Consider the following 22,986-nt stretch of genomic DNA (forward strand, 5'->3'; position numbering starts at 1 on the left):
AAAAATGTCACATTGATAAAAAAAAAATCTGCTTTGTTAAGTGATAAATTTGAGATTTTTGTTAAGATTACTGCTATTAAATATTTGCAATATTTATAAAATATTATAAATTTAAAAATTCATATTATTTTACATTAAGCTATTGCTGAAAACTAAGTAAATGTTCTGAATCCAAAAACAGAACTTACAGGCAATGAACATATTTTATTATTCACTTTGGCACATATACTTGGTGGAAAGTTATCTTCTTGCTCACAGCTTGTTTCTAGGAGGCAAAATCTCAACTGTACTTGCACTGTATATTCATTTTTTGCACCAGGTCTTACATCTCTGTAAAATTAACAAGACGGGGGAGGGAAAAAAAGTTTAAAATATCTGCTGTTGGACTGAAAGCTTGAATTTCTATTCTTAAGGCTTGTATCTGTACAGTAAAACCTAATTCATTCAAAGTTCAGGGGACCAAAATAAATCTGTTTTCAAAAAACAGATTCAAAGTAACAGTACAAGATGAGAAAAATCAGTATTAAAGAGAAATTTTAATCAGATACATTATATATATATATCAAAAAGCCAATACTTCTAATATTTAGAAAAGCTCACCTCCAATTCTGCTTGGTTCAAGTCAAGAGCCATAAAGAGGAGCTTTCTCTAGTAAAGCTCTCCATTACACCTCCAGACTTTGTTCTAATCAATGAAATGACCTTATAAGGAAATTACAGTTCCCCATCTAAAGGCAAGCCTTTCAGAGCAATGGATTTCAGTCTGTTTAATTTGTTTTCTCCTATTCTATCTTATTTAAACCAATAAGTGGAAACAGAGGTAAGTTTGTCTAAATATCAGAAGTGTTAGTTGTGTGAGATATACAAGGTGTGGTAATCAAGTTCCCAGACTGGTGCTGTTGCAGTCATGTTCCATAAATTTGAAAATAAGCACAAGTGGTATATTGTAGTTCACACTTCCTCATACAGATGGTAATGAAACTTATGTTTCATCACCATAAAGGTCAGAGTTGCAAAAGTTCAGGAAATTGTGGGAAAAGATTGCTGTTTGACCCTCAGAATGATAACTGATGAGTTAATATGAATAAGAATATGATTCATCAAATTCTGCATGAAGATTTCGGGAAAGGGAAGGTCTGTGCAAAATCTGTGTTGCATTGCCTCACAGATGGGCAGAATTAACGACGATTGTCAGGCGAAGACTTCATCCAGACAATCCTAATTTCTTCAACTGTATTGTCACTGGAGATGAGTATTGGGTCTTTCAGTACAACCCAGAGATTAATTGTCACAGCATACAGTGTTCTTCAAAATCACCACCAAGGCCCAAAAAAGATTCATTTATAGAAGTCCAGGATAAAGACAATGCTGATCACGGTTTTCAACAAACAGGGTGTGATTTCCTGGGTGAGGCTGGAATTTTGAGAGAAAGGCAGCTGGTTCCTATTGCAGAACAATGCCCCAATTCATTCTGCACTATGTTCTAGAGACATTTCTGACAAAATACGGCTTTTTGTACAGATCAACCATTCACCCTACTCTCCCATTTTAGTACCAGTGGACTTCTTCCTCTTTCCAAAAGTGAAAAGTGCTCTTAAAATAAAGAGACTTCAGGATGTCGAGGACATAAATATAAACTTAACTGCTGAACAGAAGATGATTTCTTTGGATGCCTTCGCTGACTCTTTTCAGAAACTTTCAGAACAGTGTGATAAGTGCATTCAATCACAGGTGGTGATTACACTGAATAAAAATAAAACCATTTTTGAGCCCCTTCACTTTGTTGTCTTTTTATTGCACCATTCCAGGTCAAACCTCATATATAGAGTTCCAAAATTAAGGCAATTAACCAAAAAATCCCACACACACACACGACTAAAATCAGATCCTCTTATTAACATTGTACCAATTTTTTTTTCACAATTTTCAATTAAAATGTTTAAAAATCTTTTATATTTGTTGTGGTAGACATTTGCGAATAGGCAAGTAACATGTTATATTATTAATTTTTCATATTGACACACTGTATGTCAATATGAGAAAGATAATTATACCATGAAGAAATTTAATCAATTTCTTGTATGTAATAAAATATTGCAAAGTTTTGTGTTTGCCACCTTACTAATCACATAGTCCAATTTATACAGCCATAGGTTAAAATAAGTTATGCTGTTTATTATGTATAATTTTACATACCTGCTAAGAAGAGAGAGTATACATATAATATATTGAAGGTGGCTGATTTTTTTTTTTTTTAAGTACTGTTAATTCAGCAAACTTTATAAATTAGTGCAAACCGCTCTTTCAAATTATAGCTATGTAATTCATCTGGGATACCTGGTTTGAGATTGCAAACTGTGAAGTCGAAAATGTTGAGCTCCTGGGAATGGATAAGTTTTTTTTAAAAACATTTGTGTTTTAGTGACCTAATTAACATATTAAATCATATTCCATAAACAGCTTTATAGTCCTAGTCATGGCCGTTAGTTTATTTTGAAATTTAGCTATAGATTTTTAAATTTAGTTAAAAGTTACAACTTAATATACGTAGTCCCTTTTGTATCAGTGTTTGGCACGAATATTGTATCTCGTAACTTATACTGTATTGAATGGTGGGGGAATTATAGTATTTTCATTGTGGTAATTAGGTATCTGAAATGTTTAAATCACATAGGTTGACTGACATTAATTAGATAATTTCATTACCTATTAAAAAGAACTTATAACTATGTAAGCATAACAGTATAGCATAGTAATATATAAAGCAAACTTGAGAGCATAATATACATAACATAAACTTGATGGCATAATACGTATTATTGCTGCATAACTGAAGAATAGACTTATTATTGCATTTAAGTATATTAGTTTAGTGTAGTATTCTCAATTACATTGAATTTAAACAAAAATAATGCTTCGGGCTAGAGCAGCAAAGCAATGAACTCAAAGTAGTGGAGTGCTCTGGCTCAGAGGAGACCTGAGAGGGAGCTCGCGGGTCTCCCCTGAGAGCCTCATGAAATGTACTACTTGTTTGGATGTTTGCAGTTCTATCCGAAACCAGACAAAGCACAGCTAATTTGATGTAAATATTGTGAGTATATTACTGGGAACTCAGCAGTCTGATGAGCATTTGTGAGAGCTTGAAGAACAGGGTGGATGCCCTTGAAGGAATTAAACATTTGTGCATCAGGAGGGAGTTATTGTTGGTGACTCTATTATCAGGGAAACAAGAAATATATTGTGCAAAAAGGTTAGGTGGAATAGAACCAGTGTATGTCTGCCAAGGGCAAAAGTTGATAACATTGTAGAACAGATATCATCTTTTAAAGGCACAAAAGTTGATATAGTTGCACATTGTGGCACTATCTGAAATTAGAGATTAAGAGTAGGAGGTATACAGACTTACCTTAACTACAGTGCAACGTTCAGAAAAAGTCGCGAGCTTAGGATTAAATTTGATAGTCTGCAATTCTGCCAAGACGTGATAGGAGGGAGCATATGATCAGAGCCTTGTCAATCAATTCAACTCTGTAGCGTGTGCAAGGCTCACGGGTTAGAATTTTTTACATGGTTTGTTCTTGTTAACAAGAAAGTGCTTCTGAAGGGATGGGATACACTTAAATAGAACGGGTGCAAGAATGTTTTCTGATGCTATTAGGACAGTGTCAAGTGGGTCGAAAAACTGCTAGTTTCAGGGGAGGGGGTAAAACAGACTAGCAGTGATGACTTGACCAGCACTCAGACTAATAGATTAACAGTAGCCACAGGCAGAGGTCAAAGTGATCCTTGCACTGCTTCTATTTTAACGCGCAGCAGACTGAAAAGCAAGGTGTCAGGGATTACAAGCCTTGCTGTGAGTCAACATGGGACAAATAAATACATGGGCTGTGTCAGGGTTGTCTGTTTGGGAATATTTTAGGCACATCGGCATCTATAGTCAGTGTGCCAACTGTGTCAGGGTAATTGAGAAAAGGACAGGGGCACGTATACTTGCTGTACACCAGTGCTAGCTTGGAGCATAGTAAATAAATTTAATGAATCTGAAGTGCTGGTCAACAAATGCAGACATTGCAGGGATATCAGAATTTGAATGTGGGTAGTAAAATGTGTACAGAAAGTGCACACATGATGGGGAGGGGAAGAGTTATGCTCTTAGTTAAGAAGGACATAAGATCTAAGGCAGTGCATCCAGTTGTCAGAATGTCTTATAATGGGGATTTTAACTGTCCGGATATTAACCAGAACTTGTGGGTTGGTCACTCACACACTAGCAAGACTTTTGTGAACTTATTGGATGACTGGTTTCTATAGCAGCATGTTAGAGAGGCAACAAGAGAAAGTAACACTTGATATGATTATCAGCAGTGATTACATGTATTATGAATGTGAAGATAAAAGAATCACTACATGGCAATGATCACAGTGTATTGATATAGGATAGTAAATGAAAGGGTTTCTGCTTTCATAAAGATGATCACAGTGGTCTCACAGTTTTTAAATTTTATACAGTGAGGCTAACTGATGATGCTATCACCAAATTTTAAATGGAAAGCATTCAAGGCAATAATCAAAGGCTACCAGCCTTTTCATACCAACTAAGAAATACTGTTCAATGGTGAGACTTAAATGGATGTCAGCTGGACTAACGAAACTTGTGGCAGAGAAGAAAACAAAATGCATTGGATGCCCATAAATTAATAGGTGATACAGAAGACTATGGCAGATATAAACTAGTCTGTATCAAGTCACAAACAAAGTTAGGCAAGCTACGGCAAATTATGAGATGCAAAGAAAAACAGAAACTTATTTACTTGCAAACACAGAAGGGGATGAATCACACATTGGCCACATGATATTGATGGTTCAACTGTTGATGATCGCGCTCAGACTGCTGGCAAACTGATTAAGTATTTTGCATCTACATTCACAAATAAGGAATTCTTTACAGAAGTGTGTGCCAGAAGTTTATCAAAATCTAAGAGAGAGCGAAATGATTTTGTAATAACTGAGAGGAAAGTGGAAGAGAAATTGAAGTTAAACATAAGAAAGTCACCTGGGTGGATGGGGTCTATCCAATTATATTAAGGTAGACAATAAAGGAGATCAGCAAACCGTTAGCCATATTTATGAAAGCATCCTTGGATTCAGGGGACATACTTTAATCCAAGGATGGTTCCATGTCTCCAGTACATAAGATTGGAGATGTGAAAATGTATCTCCAATTCATGAAGTGGGATCAAATGGTGACAAGTAATTACAGACCTGCTAACTTAAATACTTTTCCAGAGAAAATAACAGTCACTGATTAAAGTAATACAGGCCTATCTAGACAGGTATATAGTTGCACTTCGGTCAAAACATGGATTTGTTCAGGGGAAATCTTTTTTAACCATTTTATTGGATAATATGCAGTCAGTAAGAAATAGCGTGCAAAAAAAAAAAATTTTGATTTCATTTATTTTAATTTCAGGAAACCTTTTAATACCGTTGCACATAAGACTGCTGTACTAATTGGAGCAATGTGGCATTATGGACAAGTTACTACTAGAGATAAAAAGGATGAGTGGCAGGAGACAAGAGTGGTTATCAATGGACAATTCTCTTTGTGGACTAATGTTATTAGTGAAGTTCTCCGGGGTTCAGTTCTGGGCCCATTCTTGTTTCCTGTATTTATTAATGATATTGATGAAGGTATATCAAGCTTAATGTCTTAGTAGTAGTAGTAGTAGTAGTGGAAAATGATGCAAGAAAGTAAGCTTATACAGGATCAGAAAAAAAAAAAAAAAAACTATACATTTCACCCATTCATATCCTTTAAGAATTTTCCTAGTTTTTAATTTTCTAAGTTTGCAGATGATATAAAGGTTGGCAGGGTGGTTAATGACAGTAATAATGATATGCTATTGCAACTAGATCTAGAAAAATTAGGCAGATGGGCTGAGAAATAGTAACTGAAATTTAAAATTGAAAATGCAAAGAAATGCATATGGGTAACAGTAATCCCAGAGTAATGTACCAACTATGTAGTACTACTCTCAATGCAGTGGAAAATGAAAAAGACCCTCAGGTCTTTTTCATTTTCAATTGTACAATGAGATATGAAGTTCTCTGAGTAGTGCAGACAGGCTGCCAGGACAGCTCATGGGGTTTTGTCAAGGATATACAGGAATTTTGCTAGCAGGGATAAGGAGGTGAGTACTGCATACAAGTTTGCAGGCCTCATCTTAGGAAGGAAATAAAGCTACTGAAATGGGTACAGAAAAGGGCAACAAGATTGGTGAGGGAGAACAAAGGAGTACTTCTACCAAGAAAGGCTTCAGTTTTGCAAATTGCAGTGTCTGGTGACTAGACACCTGCGAGGTGATACGCTTGAGGTGTTTTTAAGGCTTTGTACAGACTGAGCAAGATAAATGCTGATGGAATTCTTTCTCTTGCTCAGACTATGCACATGAGAGGGGTATAAATTCAAATTAAAGAAGGATAATTGCAGAACAGATGTATGGGATTTTGCCTTTAGTCAGCATGTGGTTGATTGCTGGAACTAACTTTGATCTGTTGTTGTGGAAGTGGATAGCTTAAATAAATTCAAGGAAGAACAAAAACTATTGGAGAAGATAGATGAAATGGAAAGATCTTTTTTTTAGATGATGCTGTATAAGTTTACTTTCTTGCATCATTTGTTGCTACTAATACTAAGTCAGTTTGACACAACTTTCCAACAGCTGAAACAAAAAAGAAAAAAAAAAAGGAATGTTTGTATACAGTCGTGAAATTGCTTTTTTTTTGGTGTGTGTGTGTGTGTGTGTGTGTGCGCGCGCATGTAAATAAGTCACTGTTTACAGAAGAGATTAAACATAAAACTGCTTGATATGAAAAGATTACATGTAACTACCGTATTTCCCCATGTATAAGACGCAATCTTTTTCGAAAAATTTGGGGTCTAAAAACTGGGTGCGTCTTATACAGTGATAGTAGATTTTTTTACTTGCATTTCGCACTTGTTGTCTTTGCACTCATTGTTTCACACTTGTTACCGGTGTATTAGGTTACGTTTTGCCATGTTCTGCCCAGAAATGGCTCAGAAAAGATTTTCGTACAGTGCTGAATTCAAGTTAATTTTATTTTTTTTTTTTTTTTTGTAGTTGTTGGCGCATAGACTTCTGTGGCCATAATGCACCTCCCAAGGTTTTTGCAGTACTTTGATCCAAGCCCGAGGCGGGAATCGAACCCACGACCTTTGGTGAATTCAAGTTAAAAGTGATCCAGTTTGCAAAAGTGAATGGAAATCGTGTTGCTGAACGTAAGTTAGGTCCTCCTCCAACTGAGAAACCAATCCGAGACTGGCTATGGGAAGAAGAAACCCTACTGAAAACGTCACTGCAGAAGAAGGCCACGAGAGGCAAGTCAGCAAAATGGCCTGATTTAGAGAGGAAATTAAAGATATGGATTGAAGAGCAAAAGGCAGTTGGAATTCCTGTATCCACAAAGATGGTTCAGCATGAGGCAAGAAGAATTGCTGATGAAAAAGAAGTTACTGATTTCAAAGGAGGACACAATTGGTGCTTCAGGTTCATGAAACGGAATGGACTAAGCATGCGTACACACACCAGACTTTCCCAAAAGATACCTGAAAGCTATGAGCAGAAGGTCCTTGAATTTCATCGTTTTGTCATTCAATGTCGGAAGACATCAGTTTGAGTTGGGACAGATTGCAAATATGGATGAAGTCCCCCATCAATCTGAAGTCCCAAGTAACAGAACTGTTGATAAGAAGGGGATGAAAACTGTAACTGTGAAGACAAGTGGACATGAAAAGAGCCATTATACAGTTGTTCTAGCTTGTTGTGCCGACGGAACCAAGCTGCCTCCTATGCTGATTTTCAAACGCAAAACAATGAAGAAGACATTCCTCAAGGAGTCAGTGTCTACGTTCATGACAAGGGTTGGATGGATCAGGATGGGATGAAGATCTGGTTTGAGAAAGTTTGGAGCAGGAGACCAGGTGGGCTCTTATGCAAACCTGCCCTATTGGTGCTTGATCAGTTCAGGGCACACATAACAAAAAATACAAAGGAGATTGCTGCAGAGAAAAAAAACAAAACTTGCCGTCATACCTTGACATCCCAGCTCCAACTACTTGATGTCAGCATTAACAAACCCTTCAAAGCTGACATGAGAGACGAATGGAACTAATGGATGAAGTCATCTGGGGACCATTTGACACCAGCAAGAAGAATGAAGAAACCAGCTATAGGAGAAGTTTGTACCTGGGTGAAAAGATCCTGGGATAATATCAACATTGAGATCGTTGTCAAGTCATTTAAGAAGTGTGGCATTTCAAATGCCATAGATGGAACTGAGGACGAGGCAATATATGAAGACAGTGATTCATCATCAGACACAGATGAGGACAAGCTAATGGATGGGAGTTTTGACAGTGATGAGTTGTATGAAATTTATGATGAATAAAACTCGAGTTCAATAACTTTATGAAATACGTTTCATTTTTTTTTTCAAATTTCGGGCCCCAAAATTAAGGTGTGTCTTATACATGGGGAAATACGGTATATTCTAAAATAAAGAATGGGGGAAAAAATTAACAGATCAATGGTTCACTCAAGCACCATATGATCAACTCACATGGCTGTAATTTGAAAGAGCACTGAGTAACTCACCTTTTTGCATGGATCACAAGTATTAAACAAGGAATAATATCCTAAAATATGATCTCCCTCTCTCAATTTATTAGTCAGAGAGAGAGAGGGGGGGGTACAATTAGACAGATGCTCACTAGCTAAAAAATTAGAAACGTTTTGCAATTGGCTTCAACAGGTAATTAAACATATGGTATGTAATTTAAGTTGTCAAAATGGTATGATCATTAGTTCCTTGGTATCAGTAAATGCTCTACAGTTTCCTGGGGCTTTGTAGTCATTCCTGTCATCTTTTCAATTTTCAGTAAGGTGTTATTGTTGAAGCATGTTTAGTAGGAGCCACAAATGACAAAACAAAGGAAATCAGTAGCATGTTGACAGCAACAATCTCAAAAATACACAATTAGTTGTAAATGAAGGAAAAAAAAAGCTATAAAAGGAAGAAATGTGGCAAAAACCCAGTACCCAAAGACCAAAACCACAGGTATTTAAAGTGAATTGTGTGTCAGAATAGAAGATCCAGTATGCAGCAAATTACTGAAAAATTCAATTTAGGCAAAGAAAGATTCATTTCTAATTGAACTATGCAGCAGGAGTTGAATAATCTGGGATTTGGTAGTCCTGTACCTATATGTAAGCCATTTCTTTATGTAAAAAAAATTAATTATCAAATGGAGTAGTGCCACTAATGCCAGGAATGGATTTGTAGAAAAGTACAAAAAGATCATGTGGTCTGATGGATTTTGATTTTCTTTTTTTGCACCAATGGAAAGTCAAAAGTTTGACATGAACCTCACGAAGCAATGCATCCAGACTGTCTTGTGTATCCATACCAACAAAACATACCCCATACCATTAGGTCATGTGACCTAAAATGAGTATCTTTCTGTTTTGCCAGATCAATTTAATCCTGCAATGCTTCATTTTTACCATTAAATAAAAAGTAATCTAGTATTATTTAACATCTGAAAAACCTATTCATAATTACTACAAAGCCAATCCCAACTTTTTAAGATATTAAATTTTACAATCTTCTCTAGAATTTAGAAATATAAGTAGATAGGATATATAACTAAACTGAAGTGTTCCATATTACATATGGAACACTCATATCAAAGCAACACCTAAACAACTCTAATAAGTTTTAAACACTCTAGTAAGTTCTGCAAATTTTAACATTTGGAGACTAGGCACCTGAGAGATGATCTGATTGCAATGTATCAGGCCTTGAATCGTTTGAGCAAGCTCAATGCTGATGGGATTCTTCCTCTTGTCCAGATCAATCACCTGAGGAGACAAATTCAAATTGAGTAAAGACAGTTGCAGAATACATGAGTGGAAATTTGCCTTTAGCCAGAGGGTGGTTGATTGCTGGAACAAACCTCCATCTGTCGTTGTGGAAGTTGATAGCTTAAATAAATTCAAGGCAGAACTAGACAAACATTTGGAGTGAATGGATGGGTGAAATGGAAAGTGTCTTATTTATTATTATAATTTTTTTTGCTGATGCTGCATATCTCACAAATAAATAATTATTTGTAAAATATTCAATATATACCTGGCCTTCCCTTCAGGGATCAACAACAGTGGCACCCTAAACATGAAAAATACTTCAATTATTTGAAGGTAAATCAAAAACTGAGAATTCTGATATAAATTCTTCCTGAAACACTTTACTTATACAGAATGATTAGGCCATTTTTATACAAGAAATTCTTTCAGCGTTCTTTTCTTTCAAAAATGTTTTCTTTCTATTTCTGTAATTTCAAAAGTAGAAATTAAGGGTGGAGTAGGGATAAGTACAACTGAAACTCCAAGAAAACTGTACATGAATACTCAAGGAAAGCAAATTTAATTTAGTTCAATTTCTTTTCACTTAATTCTCTTCTATGTACAATAGATCTCCAATATTTAAAAAGAAAGTAGTTTTTACCATAAATCTAGACATTTTCATCTTTACATTTACATGTTTCAAATTCAAGGGGTTGTGAATCTATCTATTCCATTAAATTCTTTAAGAAACATTATTAAAATAAACTCTGCAATAATTAGCGCAATTGTCACTCACGATGGTCTGCTATAATTACTACAGTCTGGGAAGCTAACTTTCCCTGATCAAAATGCTATTTGATATAATTTTACAAACAAATGCTTTTAGAGTTTTATGGCGCATTAGTACAAACAAATGCATTACATATTAGAATATAAACACTGTCATTAATGGATTGAGAATTTATTGACTGATAAATTAAACTTTATCCTTTTAGGAATTTTTAGCTGATCTTTAAACCTCTTAAAGTTGACAGTGTCGAATTTAACCCATTCAGATGTAGCTCAGACAGAGAATAATCATTACGCTTAACAAATATCAAGTTTGAGAAATAACCACTGGAAGAAAGAAATAATTACATCTCACTTTGCTTAACCAAATATTTAACGAATGTCCATTAAATTGAAAGTTGTTTTCTGAGGCTGTTTTTACCCCACATAAACAGTTACTCTGTATATCCATATATAAGAAACACTAAAATAAAAGTTAAATAATAAAAAAATAAAAAATAAATAATTTTTTATTTACCGTGGTTTTACTCATTGATACATGGTTAATAATGAAGGTAATTTACCATGATGATATAGTGGTACTCTGGCACCAATCAAATTTTTCATCAGTTAAATCTGAAGTCCATTAAATCAAGGTATTACTGCATATTTTTAAATATATTTTTTTAATATACAACCACTCCCCAATTAACGTAAGGGTTGCGTTCCATGGAACGCTACGTAAGTCGGAATTTCCCTAAATGCTTCTTTAGGGAAATTCAGCACTCGCAACTATAAACGCTGAATTTGATTGAAGCGAAAAAGAAATGTTCAATGAACATGTAAATAAAATTATTCAATTTTTCTTTTTATCTCATGTGCAGGAAAAATTACAAAAGCATACAAAATTACAAAAATTTCAAAATTATAAAATTACAAAAAGAGAGAGAGGAGACAGGCATAACGTCAGCAAGTTTTACCTTTTGAGCATCGTTGTCTTTGTCAGAATTAATTCTCCAGCTGATAGGCATACTGCTATGGAAGTTGAGGGCTGCGCAGATTTAGAGGGGGTTTTACTAACACATCACAAAATTTCTCTGCAGCTGCAGAATTGGCACTGGCGACTTCGCAGCATACTTTAATGTTTTGGAAACCAGCGCGATACTTGAACCTATTACACCACCCGTTGCTTGCCACGAACTTGGCTTGGGGTTTGCCGTACTTATCATTATCTTCATAAATACTTCTTGCTTGAATGGCCATTAGATCGGGTCCTTGAGATGGTCGCAGACATTCTCTCAGATATGCCAGACAAACTGTACTTGTACCAGGGAGTCTAAAATACTGATGAAACTGATATTTGTGTGACACTCAAGTCAAGTGGACCCAATTTCAGTGAAGTCCGATCGGTCTGTGCCAACCAAATCCTTTCCTTGCACTTTCGTGATGGTGGGACTGTTAGTAATCCTGGGTATAACCCCAATGCGCAAGCACACTGTGGGTGACCACCTAGGTGTGAACCAATGTAAGCAGGGGTCAAGGTGTGGTGCCCAAAGAACACAGAGGAACGCCGCCCCTTTGTGTTACCAAGCAATACGAGGTGGTAGATGACTCTCATCAACCAGTGCAATACCACCACTTTGCTTATTGAAGGCTTGAAGTAATGAAACCCATGTTTAGTCTCCAGAGCTAAGTTCCAGTCAACCCTTCCCCATCTCTTCATTCAAGCTGTATGACTAATGTGTTTTGAGGTTATGATTGAGATCCAAACTTCCTTACATTTCGAGGGTACAACTCTAAAACGGTGTTTCCAGGTTAGCCACTAGTTATTACACTAAACCAAAAATATTGTTAACTCTCTAGGAGGCTTCAGGATCAGCTAGTGTATAATCTTTCTACCTCTACTCTGCCAGAGAGCGACTAGAGGGAGTCCAAGTAGTGTGGGGAGGGGCATTGTCGAAGCTACGTTATGTGAAGGATCTGGGTATATTCTTACCATGTGTACGACATATCCAAAAATTTCATTAATTCATACAGCATTTTTCTTACTATCCCACTTTTCTTACTATTGAATGCACCATGAATTGTCAAACTAATAGAGTAAGTTTATCTGCAAAAAGATCTAAACCTCCCAAACACTTCCTACTCCATTTCACAAATATACATGGTCTCAGTTCTAATCTCAACGATGTCCATTTCCACTTGACTTCTGCCAAACCCCACGTACTTTTTCTGACAGAATCTCAGTTACCGGTTGATTCAACCACTACTCATCTGAGTTGCACAAATTATTCGCTGAGTGATTCCTTTCACCTAAAAGGTGGTACTTGTGAAAATGTCCGTTCCGATATTCCCTGTCAGAGACTTGATAATTTGGAATCTCCTCTTTTCGATTTTCTCTGGCTTAAAATCTTTGCCCCATTCTGCCAAATTCATCTGTTGTCTCTACCATTCTCCCAAATCCACTAATCACTTGGAGCTCTTTGACTTCCTCTCTTTGCAACTTGACTTTCTCCAGTCCAACTTTCCTAACAGTGAGGTAATTTTCCTTGGCGATTTTAATGTTTACAACTCCAGCTGGTTTCCATTCTCTAGTCACACAGACCCAATTGGTCGGGATGCTGAGGCTTTTGCAATTACTAATGACCTTGCACAAATTGTTCATTGTTGAAGTGAGTGGTCCTTTAGGCACTACAGATCATAACTTGGTGATTGTCTCTTCTCCAATGGAGCCTTTATCTAATGGCTATTTCCAACCTAGTGTGGTTTGGCTTTACAAGAATGCAAAATTGGATGACCTGTGAGATTTCTTTTCTTCTTTTCCTTGGTTGGATTACTGTTTCAAAACTTCTGATACGAACATTTGCTCAGATCGTATCAGTGAAATTCTTGTACGAATGAAATCCTTTATTCCACAGTCCACTTTCATCCACTCGTCCTTTATTAAAACCTTGGTTTTCCAAGAAATGTGCTAAGGCTATTCAAGAGAAGAATGTTGCATATCGTAATTAGCTTGTTTCCAATTCTTCAGATTCATTTTCTATCTACACCAAAGCTCGCAACAATTGTAATGCAGTTATTAATCAATCCAAAGTAGATTTTGAACAGGCTAAGAGTAGAAAAAACTTGCTTCTTGCCCTAATGGTAGCTGAGCATTCTGGTTTCTTGCCAAACCTATTGGCCACAACTTTTGTCCATCTCTGCACCCACCTCTGCCAAAATCAGATGGTTCTGTTGTCACTTCAGCCAAAGATAAAGTTGACCTGCTAGTATCCCATCCCATTTTACTTCCAACTCATGTATTAATGATCTTGGTAAAACATCTCCCACCATTTCCAACACGTTCCATTCAATGCCTCCTGTGGTCTTCCGACAAAAGGATGTCAGAAGGATTTTGACCAATCTTGATGCTAAGGGTGCTCCAGGTCCTGATGGTATTTCTCCACTTGTTCTCAAAACCTGTGCTCCTGAACTTACTCCTGTTATTTGCTGCTTTTTTTCACTTTCCTATTCTAAAGGTGTTTTTCCTTCTGCTTGGAAATTTGCTCATGTCAAGTCAGTTCCTAAAAAGGGTGACAAATCCCACCCATCCAATTATCGTCCCATTGCAATTACTTCTACTCTTTCTAAATGGAGAAATCAATCAATCAATCAATCAAATTCAATGGAAAAGTTCGATGAAACACAAGCAGTTACTGTTGACATCTTGAAGGTTTTCGATCGTGTTTGGCATAAAGGTCTTCTAAACAAGCTTCCATCTTATGGTTTGCCAACTGTTTTTTGTAACTGGTTATCCAGTTTTCTTTCTGACCACTCACTGAGGGATGGTAGATGGCTCTGTCTTTTAACTTCTCCACTAATGCTGGTGTCCCCCAAGGTTCAGTTCTTTCCCCCCTCTTTTCGTCCTTTATATTAATGACCTTCTTCCATTGACCGGAAATCCTATCCATAGTTTTGCCGACGATAACGCATTGCACTTTCAGTTTGAGAAACGATGCCCTGCTCAACCAGCTTCGACTTCTCGAATATCCACTACCAATTCCTTAAATGCTGATCTCCAGATAATTCTCCAGTGGGGCAAAAACAACTTAGTTGATTTCAATCCTTCTAAAACTCAGTCTTGTCTTATATCTCGCAAAAAGGATTCTTCTGCTCCTCTGCTTATCTTTAGTGACACTCTGATTTATAGGCAAGATGATATATCTCTTTTGGGGATTACCCTGACTTGTAATCTCTCTTGGCACAAGCACATTACAAATATTGCTTCCTCTGCATCTAAAAAAACTTGGTTTTTCTCTTTCGCCATTGGCATTACTTTTCTTCCAAACAGCTGTTTACTCTATAAAAAACACAAATCCGCCCTACCATGGAATATTGTTTCCACATCTGGGGTGGTGCCCCCAAACCTCCCTCAGGCTTCTAGATTCCATTCAGAAGAGGGCAGTTAGGTTAATTAATGATGCATCTCTAACAGTCTCTCTACTCACTGTCTCATAGACGTACTGTTACTGCTGCATGCCTTTTCTACAGATACAGTCGATTCCGGTGATTTGGGACACATCGGGACTAGTGCATTTTGGCCCGATTAAGCGGCTGCCCCAATTATCCGAAGTTTCACGGAAATAGTTAAAAATACAATTTATCCCCCCCCTTTACAATTAGTTCACTGTACAATGAAATCATGTTACGACAAACTCACTACAGTAAAGTACCGTTCACTATACGATGTGTAGTAAGCGCCGGTCATTGTGATCACGTTCGTGAATTTAATTTTAATTCAATTAAACAGCGATTCTAATTATCGAAAACAGGATATTAAGCACAAATTTACTCTTTATTACCTTACCAATTAAAAAATTACATGATACGTAAAGTTCGGAAGAATATACGTGAAAATCGGAATAATTAATACGCACTGTAATATGTACATACTAACTAAACTAGTTGACATTTCTGTTCACTGACATTTGTGGGTGGGGGTTAAAATTTAAAACACTAAAAAGATACGCAATCAATAACAAAAAACACGGCACACACAAATTGCAAGTAACACAATATGCGCCGCAAGTGAGAACGGAGTAACGAGTTACAAAGCTTTAAAAATAGGAATGAAGAGAAGATTCTGAAAATTATTTTTTTATATGATTGAAGATTCCATGGAAGTGTAAACACATTTCACCATAATAACCCACAGAATTCCAGCTGTCGGTATTATCGCAAATTCAATAAGAGAGAGTTTACTATCCGTTTATGATAGATTGCACTAACAGAAAAGCCCAATAAACAGGTGACTGCTAATTGTTTTTATTGTTTTATGGTTGTGACCTCCAGAAATCCGACCCGAACTACATGGTACGGTCGGAGACAATCGCAGGGTAATCTCCAGTACTGAGGTCTCCTTCACCGATTAAACGGCCTTTTGTCCCAATTAAGCGAAGTAAACCCCAGCTATTTTCTCGATTGGTTTCTGTTTTTTAAGATTTGCCCCAAATAAACGGTTGCCCCGATTAACCGGTGGCCCAAATAACCGGAATGCACTGTACTTCCATGTTCTTCTGAACTGGCTTCTATAATTCCCACTCTCTCTTCCAAAACAGTCCAAACACATGCTGTCACCAGCCAACATCCATTTACCATCCAACTTCAAACTCACAGAACCAAATTTTCATCTTCCTCGTTTATTCATTCAACTGCCATTTTCTGTAACAACCTTCCTTCATGTGTATTTCCTGAAAATTACAGTCTACAGAAGTTCAAGTCTAATGTCAACAAACATCTTCTTTCATCTTGTCAACCTCCAACCCAAGCACGGTACTAAGTACTGTAGGTTCTAATACCTCTCATGTTTCAGGTTTTCATAATGAAAAAAAAAAAAAAAAAAAAATTCAGGGGCACTTGCTTCTGAATCCGATTTTCCATCCACATGATCAATAGCTTTTCCATCTTCAATATAGCACCTGAACGCTGTTTTGTGATCACTGTTGGGGCGGACTGGCCCCAGTGCGAAATACATTGATCAATCTTTTATACGTGCACTGTCCTTTAAAATAGCATTCACTGTTACAACAGCGAGACCTAATTCCGTGCAATAGATGACCAATTTTGTCCTGCTTCGTACTTAATTAATCATCTTCATTTCTAAATCAATTTTGTTTCGTTTCCTAGCACTGCCAGCACTTGGTCACTTTCCCTTCATCATTGTAATAAGTAAATAGGAATGAAGAGAAGATTCTGAAAACTGTTTTATGTTTTTTATGTGACTAAAGATTTCAGTGAAGGGAGGGAACACATTTCACTATAATGACGTAAAAACCCACACAATTCCAGTTATTGGGATTATTGCAAATGCAATAAGATCGAGTTTACTACCCGTTTATAATTAGATGCCATAACAGAAAAGCCCAATAAATCGGAAAGTGCAAATTATTTTTACTGTTTTATGGTAGTGACCATGAGAAATGTGTTTTAGAAAAATATCACAAAGGTGTTCAAAATTGATTCTTATAAAGAAACATATGAAAACGATGAAAGTGTAGCGCAATTTCCATTATAAAAATGACCTTTCAGAGAGATAAATAGCTGAGTTAAAAAGCGAAAATTTCAGCTTCTGAGGTCTTGGAACAAATTACCAAAAAAAAGAAAAAAAAACGTGTTATTGGGTTTACATTACGAGATTTTCACGATACCTCCATTTATTCCTATGGGAAGCAAAATACGTTTCCATGATTTTTAACTTTACACCGCGCCAGCAAAATCTTACGTAAAGTAAGTCGGGGAGTGGCTGTACTCCCAGAATTATTTAGATGCCAGTAGTTTAAGAAATGGATGTTAAAATCAGATTGTATTTAAGTCCATCTCTGGACTTTGTAACAGCTATGCTCCTCTGTTTCAGAATACTTTTAACAACTGACCAAAGTAGGAAGTCAATACCTTGTTCCACCCTTCTTTTAAAGCAATTACCAGCTGCAATTTATGGAAAGTACACTGATGGAACAGAAGTTAAAGTATAATTGAGTTCGTACACTTAACCTTTATAAATAAAGCAAGTGATGCAAATAACAGCACATGCATATTGTTCTGATGTGGGTGGTTTTAAATAAAATGGTCTGACAGTATGTCATTCAGTTTGATTGTGCATTAACATTAAATACACCTTAGTACTGTTTCATGGCCAAAGAGACTCCACATGAGTGGTTTCATTCTGGTGTAGGGTAATCAGCAGAACGGATGTACACAAATAACTGGCAGAGGTAGCAAGTGTCCAGAATGTGCACTCAAATGTGATACCCAATTGCAGAGACAATTCCATAAAAAAAGATATATATTTCAAAGAGGTTGTATAAGGCCATCCAAACATCACAACAGAGAAATAATCCGATTTCAACTAGTCAACAATGTTAAATGCATCCATTACCACTGCTCGTGAATGCAATCAATGTGACAATAAGAGTGTAGATTTCATAGATTATTTTCACCCATGAATGAAATCAATCTGACAAAAAGAGAGACCAAATTTCATAATCCATAGAAGATGATTTCCAAACTCTCCCCCAAAGATGGTAAGTGGTGAAGGACTTTCTTCAGAGTAAGGATATATCCTGAATCAAGTGACCAGTGAAGTCTACACTTAAATCCCTATAGACATTAATGGGATGCTTTGGGAAGATAATTTGTATGGCCCCCTCCCCAAGAACCCAAGTTATTTGCAACCCACCTTCTCACCCCTCCTGGAAGAGGAGCTTCAATACCACTCTTGAATATTCTCATTAATAGCAGAGATTCCATCATAAGTGCTATTGGGGTAACTGTGCTCTCTATTAAAGTCTAATACAATCTCCTACACTGGGTACTCATTTTCAGGTACAAAGAACTAATTTTTATATTTCAGAAATGACAAACTTTGCTCATAAGTTCACACATGACTACTTCTGTACCAAATTTCACTGACTATCAATTATTTAATAAACCATTGTATTTTTGTTGTTTATATCTTAATCTTTGCTTTTTGTCTTACAGCTGATCTTGCACCGATCTGGTGTTTCAGATCATCCCAAAAATGTTCCACAGGATTCAAGTCAGAACTCTGTGTGGACCAGGCTAATTCTATAATATCATTTGGCTCAAACAATATACATACACACTTAGCTTTCAGTGTTATGCTGTTTGTCATACTTGTGATAGTGAATTCATAGCGAATTATCTGAAATAACAATATAACATGGACAAGGGAATTCCAGGAGCTAGAAGCAATAACCCTAATGAAAACCACAAGGAGCAACCTCCCCTTACCCTCTCCAGTATAGGAAATTTTACTGCTAGGACAATGCACACTTAGTGTTATCTGGGCATTCTTTAAATGCCATACTTAACTATTCAGCCATAAAGTGTGTAGCACATAATGCCGCTCGGCAGAACCTCATTCAATTGTCCTGGAAGTCTGTTCAAGTGATGTCTGACACTATGTTGGACTATGTTAGCTGCTACACCACAACAATCAAGGCTGAGCAACATCCTTTAGATAGCAGACGTGTTTGTGGCCACTTCTACTGATCCCTGAACCTCTGATCTCACTGTTTGAGGAGATGACAGTGATGAAAACAAAATGACTTTTGGAAGATTTCCCAAAGTCATTTTGTTTATCTTCATCGTAAATCTTAATGGCCTACAACACTGATGTTCAATCATTATAACAGTCTCATTCTTCCATCTTTGTATAAGCTCAGTTGCGTCTCCGTAGCCAGGTGGGAAGGAGCAGCAGTCAGTGCATAGCACACGCTTCTTGATTAGACCGGGGTTCGAGCCCGTCACCACCAAATACAGAGGATGCGGAAAGGTCAGGGAATGACCACCGCATATCCCGGAGCAATATGGCCTTAGTTGCTAATGCTCCTAAAAAAAAACCAAATAACAACAACAACAACCAGCTCAGTTGACTACGGGAGGTTCAAACAGACTACAGCAACATGATATAAAAGAAATGACAGAAAATAATCAAGCCTGTTTAATACTTTTAACTTCACATTTTCCATAAACTGATACTCACTCTAAACTACACAATTACAAGTCATATTCAGAGTCCTTTGACACGTTTATAGATGCTTCATTTTGAACATGGTTGGTTGGGGGCTACTCCATCTATGTTAGTGGGATGTCCAAATATTTTTGGGAGTATAAATGTACATCAGTCATACCTTTTTCCCAGTAGACATTATAACTGTCAAGTGAAATCTAAATAGTTACACCCCTCTCTCTCTCTCTCTCTCTCTCTCTCTCTCCCCAGTAAAACAAAAAAGATTTTAAATTTATGCACAATACATAAGTCACCTAACCTTGACATTGCTATATCATGGGCCTGTTGAGGGGTCAAATGAAATAAAAAGTTGTTTTCTTGAAACCTTCCATTCCCTGTAGGCACTGCAAATGAAAGTAAGGAAATACATTATATATTTATACCAAATTCAATCCTGATTAATGATTATACTATGGTCTTAACCAGTGTGATATTTTTACTATAAATATTAATACAGGAAAATAAAAAAAATAAAAACTAAACTTTACAAAACAAAAATTTCCAACTTGTTCAGAGATGTGAAAGAGCTGGAAATGATTTTACATCTGTCTATAAACAAAATGATACTTATACAATCTGTACAACTCTTTCCTATAAATATTCAATGGTACAGAAATGCTACTCATTAAAATTTACTATTCTAACCTTTCGAAATATAAAGTAAAACAAAAAAAGCAAAATAAATATATATAGGTGCACATCTCAAGACTTGAAGGTGGCTGGTTTTGGGATTTTTATCATTTTCAAACAATAACTCAAATGATTTTAGCATGAATTATAATTTTCATGTGGCCTGACAAAAAAAAAAAAAAAAAAAAAAGAAAAAAGAGAATAATACAGTTTCCAAGAAAGGACAAAAATTCCAGGGCTACTGAATATTTATTTAAACAAAGGATTCACAGACAATTACACAATTTTTTGTAAAATAATGATCATGACTATTTAAACATTTCTTATTGGTTATATAATTGCAAAAAAGCTTCTTCAAATTCCTTTTTTTTTTTTTTTTAAGTTCCCTGATTGCACTTGTCATAGTAGCCATGACTTCTGCTTCATCAGGAAATTTAGTTATTTTTAATGAGAAATGGAAAAAAATAAAATCACATTGTGCAAGATGATGAATGAGAAGGTTGTTAGTGTTTGGAAAAGTCAAATTGACTGCCAGAATGAATAGGAGAGCCAGAGTAACTTCCAATTTTTCCTTGCCCACTGGATTTCTTCCTTCTAATAGAATCTCTAAAGTACTGCATGTTTTCTAAATACAGTCCATTCTGGTTATTTGGAACATATTGGGACTAGTGCATTTTGGCCCGATTAAGCGGCTGCCCCAATTATCCAAAATTTCAAGTAAATAGTTAAAAATACAATGTAACCCCCCCCCCCTTACAATTAATTCACTGAACAATCAAATCACGTTACGACAAACTCGACATAGTAAAGTACCGTTCACTATTCGATGTGTAGTAAGCGCCGGTCATCGTGATCACGTTTGTGTGAATTTTAATTCTATTAAACAGCGATTCTAATTAGAGAAAATAGGAGGGATATAATCCAAAGGCTATAAAAGTAAAGATATATTAAGCACAAATTTACTCTTTATTACCTTACCAATTAAAAAATTAAATGATACGTGAAAATCGGAAGAATATACATGATAATCGAAATAATTAATGCATACTGTAATATGTACATACGAACTAGTTGACATTTCTGTTCACTGACATTTGTGGGTGGGGGTTAAAATTTAAAACACTAAAAAGATAAGCAATCAATAACAAAGAACACGGCACACACACAAATTGCAAGTAACACGATACGCACAAGTGAGAACGGAGTAATGGGTTACAAAGCTTTAAAAACAGGAATGAAGAGAAGATCTGAAAATTAATTTTTTTATATGATTGAAGATTTCATGGAAGTGTAAACACATTTCACCATAATAACCCACAGAATTCCAGCTGTTGGTATTATCGCAAATTCAGTAAGATCGAGTTTATTGTCCGTTTATGATCATCATCATCATCCATTTTCAATCCGCTGCAGGATGAAGGCCTCTCCAGCAACTTTCTAGTTCCTTCTGTTTTGAGCACTGGCCATCCATTTACTACCCAAAAACTCATGAATTTCATCGATCCATCTCCGCCTTTGTCTTCCCGGTTTTTTTCTAGCTCCTCTCGGGTACCATTCTGTTATTTTCTTAGTCCATCTGTCATCATGTCTTCAAGCTATGTGTCCTGCCCAAGACCATTTTAGTTTTTAGTTTTGATAAGAATGTCCTTTACTTGAGTTTGCTGCCTGCTCCATGTGTTTCTCTTCTTATCTAACAGTTTAATTCCCAGTATTAGCATTAGTAGAGGCATATGATGCAAGAAAGCAAGCTTATTCAGCATCAGCCAAAAAAAAAAAAAAAAAAAAAACACCACTCCCATTTCACCCCTCCGTTCGTTCGAAATACCTGTCCAGTTGAGCCTTAAATTTGTTTAGGCTATCAACTTCAACAACAAGTGATGGAAGTCTGTTCCACCAACCAACCACCCGCTGGCCAAAGGCAAATTTCCGCACATCTATCCGACATCCGTCCTTCCTCAATTTGAATTTATGCCCTCTGAGGTGATTATTCTGAGCAAGATGAAGAATCCCATTGGCATTGAGCATGCTCAAACCATTCAAAGCCTTATACACCTCTATCAGATCACCTCGCCGGTGCCTAGTCTCCAGACTCTGTAATTTGCAAAACTTAAGCCTTTCTTCGTAAGAGCAACCCTTTGTTCCATTCACTAATCTTGTTGCCCTTCTCTGTACCCGTTCCAGCAGCTCTACATCCTTCTTGAAATGAGGCCTCCAGACCTGAATACAGTACTCAAGATATGGCCTAACCATTGCCTTATACAAGGGAATAATCACCTCCTTATCCCTGCTAGAAAAATTCCTGTATATCATTGACAAGACACCATGAGCTACTCTTGCAGCTAAATAGTATAATTCATTCCATTCTTCGCTGTGTAGTTCTCAGCTTCTCTTCCATTCTTTTGGTGAGTGCCCAAGTTTCACTTCCATAAGTGATGGTGGGGAGTATACATTGATTCATTATTTTACGTTTCAGACAAACTAGGATATTGCTCTTCAGTATGTGACTATATTTCCTGAATGCTATCCATCCAAAATTTATTCTTCTCTTGATTTCCAGCCATTTATCATTATTACAGCTAATAACTTGTCCCAG

At 36.4% G+C, this 22,986-nt stretch overlaps 1 protein-coding gene across 4 annotated transcripts in view; it reads right to left on the bottom strand.

Moving 5' to 3' along the window:
• Positions 1-22,986, bottom strand: part of LOC150090568 (E3 SUMO-protein ligase PIAS2-like) — a 391,669-nt gene that overhangs the window by 249,420 nt on the left and 119,263 nt on the right. For all 4 annotated transcript variants that reach the window (XM_090378789.1, XM_090378788.1, XM_090378787.1 and 1 more), the window contains 2 exons: positions 20,023-20,107; positions 189-330 (listed from right to left, as the gene is read on the bottom strand). In XM_090378789.1, coding sequence (XP_090234915.1) covers positions 189-330; positions 20,023-20,107 — 227 coding nt within the window. The remainder of the gene's footprint in view (positions 1-188; positions 331-20,022; positions 20,108-22,986) is intronic.

This window comes from Mastigoproctus giganteus, chromosome 1, assembly GCF_048544385.1.
Source record: "Mastigoproctus giganteus isolate SK-2022 chromosome 1, ASM4854438v1, whole genome shotgun sequence".
Classification (NCBI taxonomy): Eukaryota; Metazoa; Arthropoda; class Arachnida; order Uropygi; family Thelyphonidae; genus Mastigoproctus; species Mastigoproctus giganteus.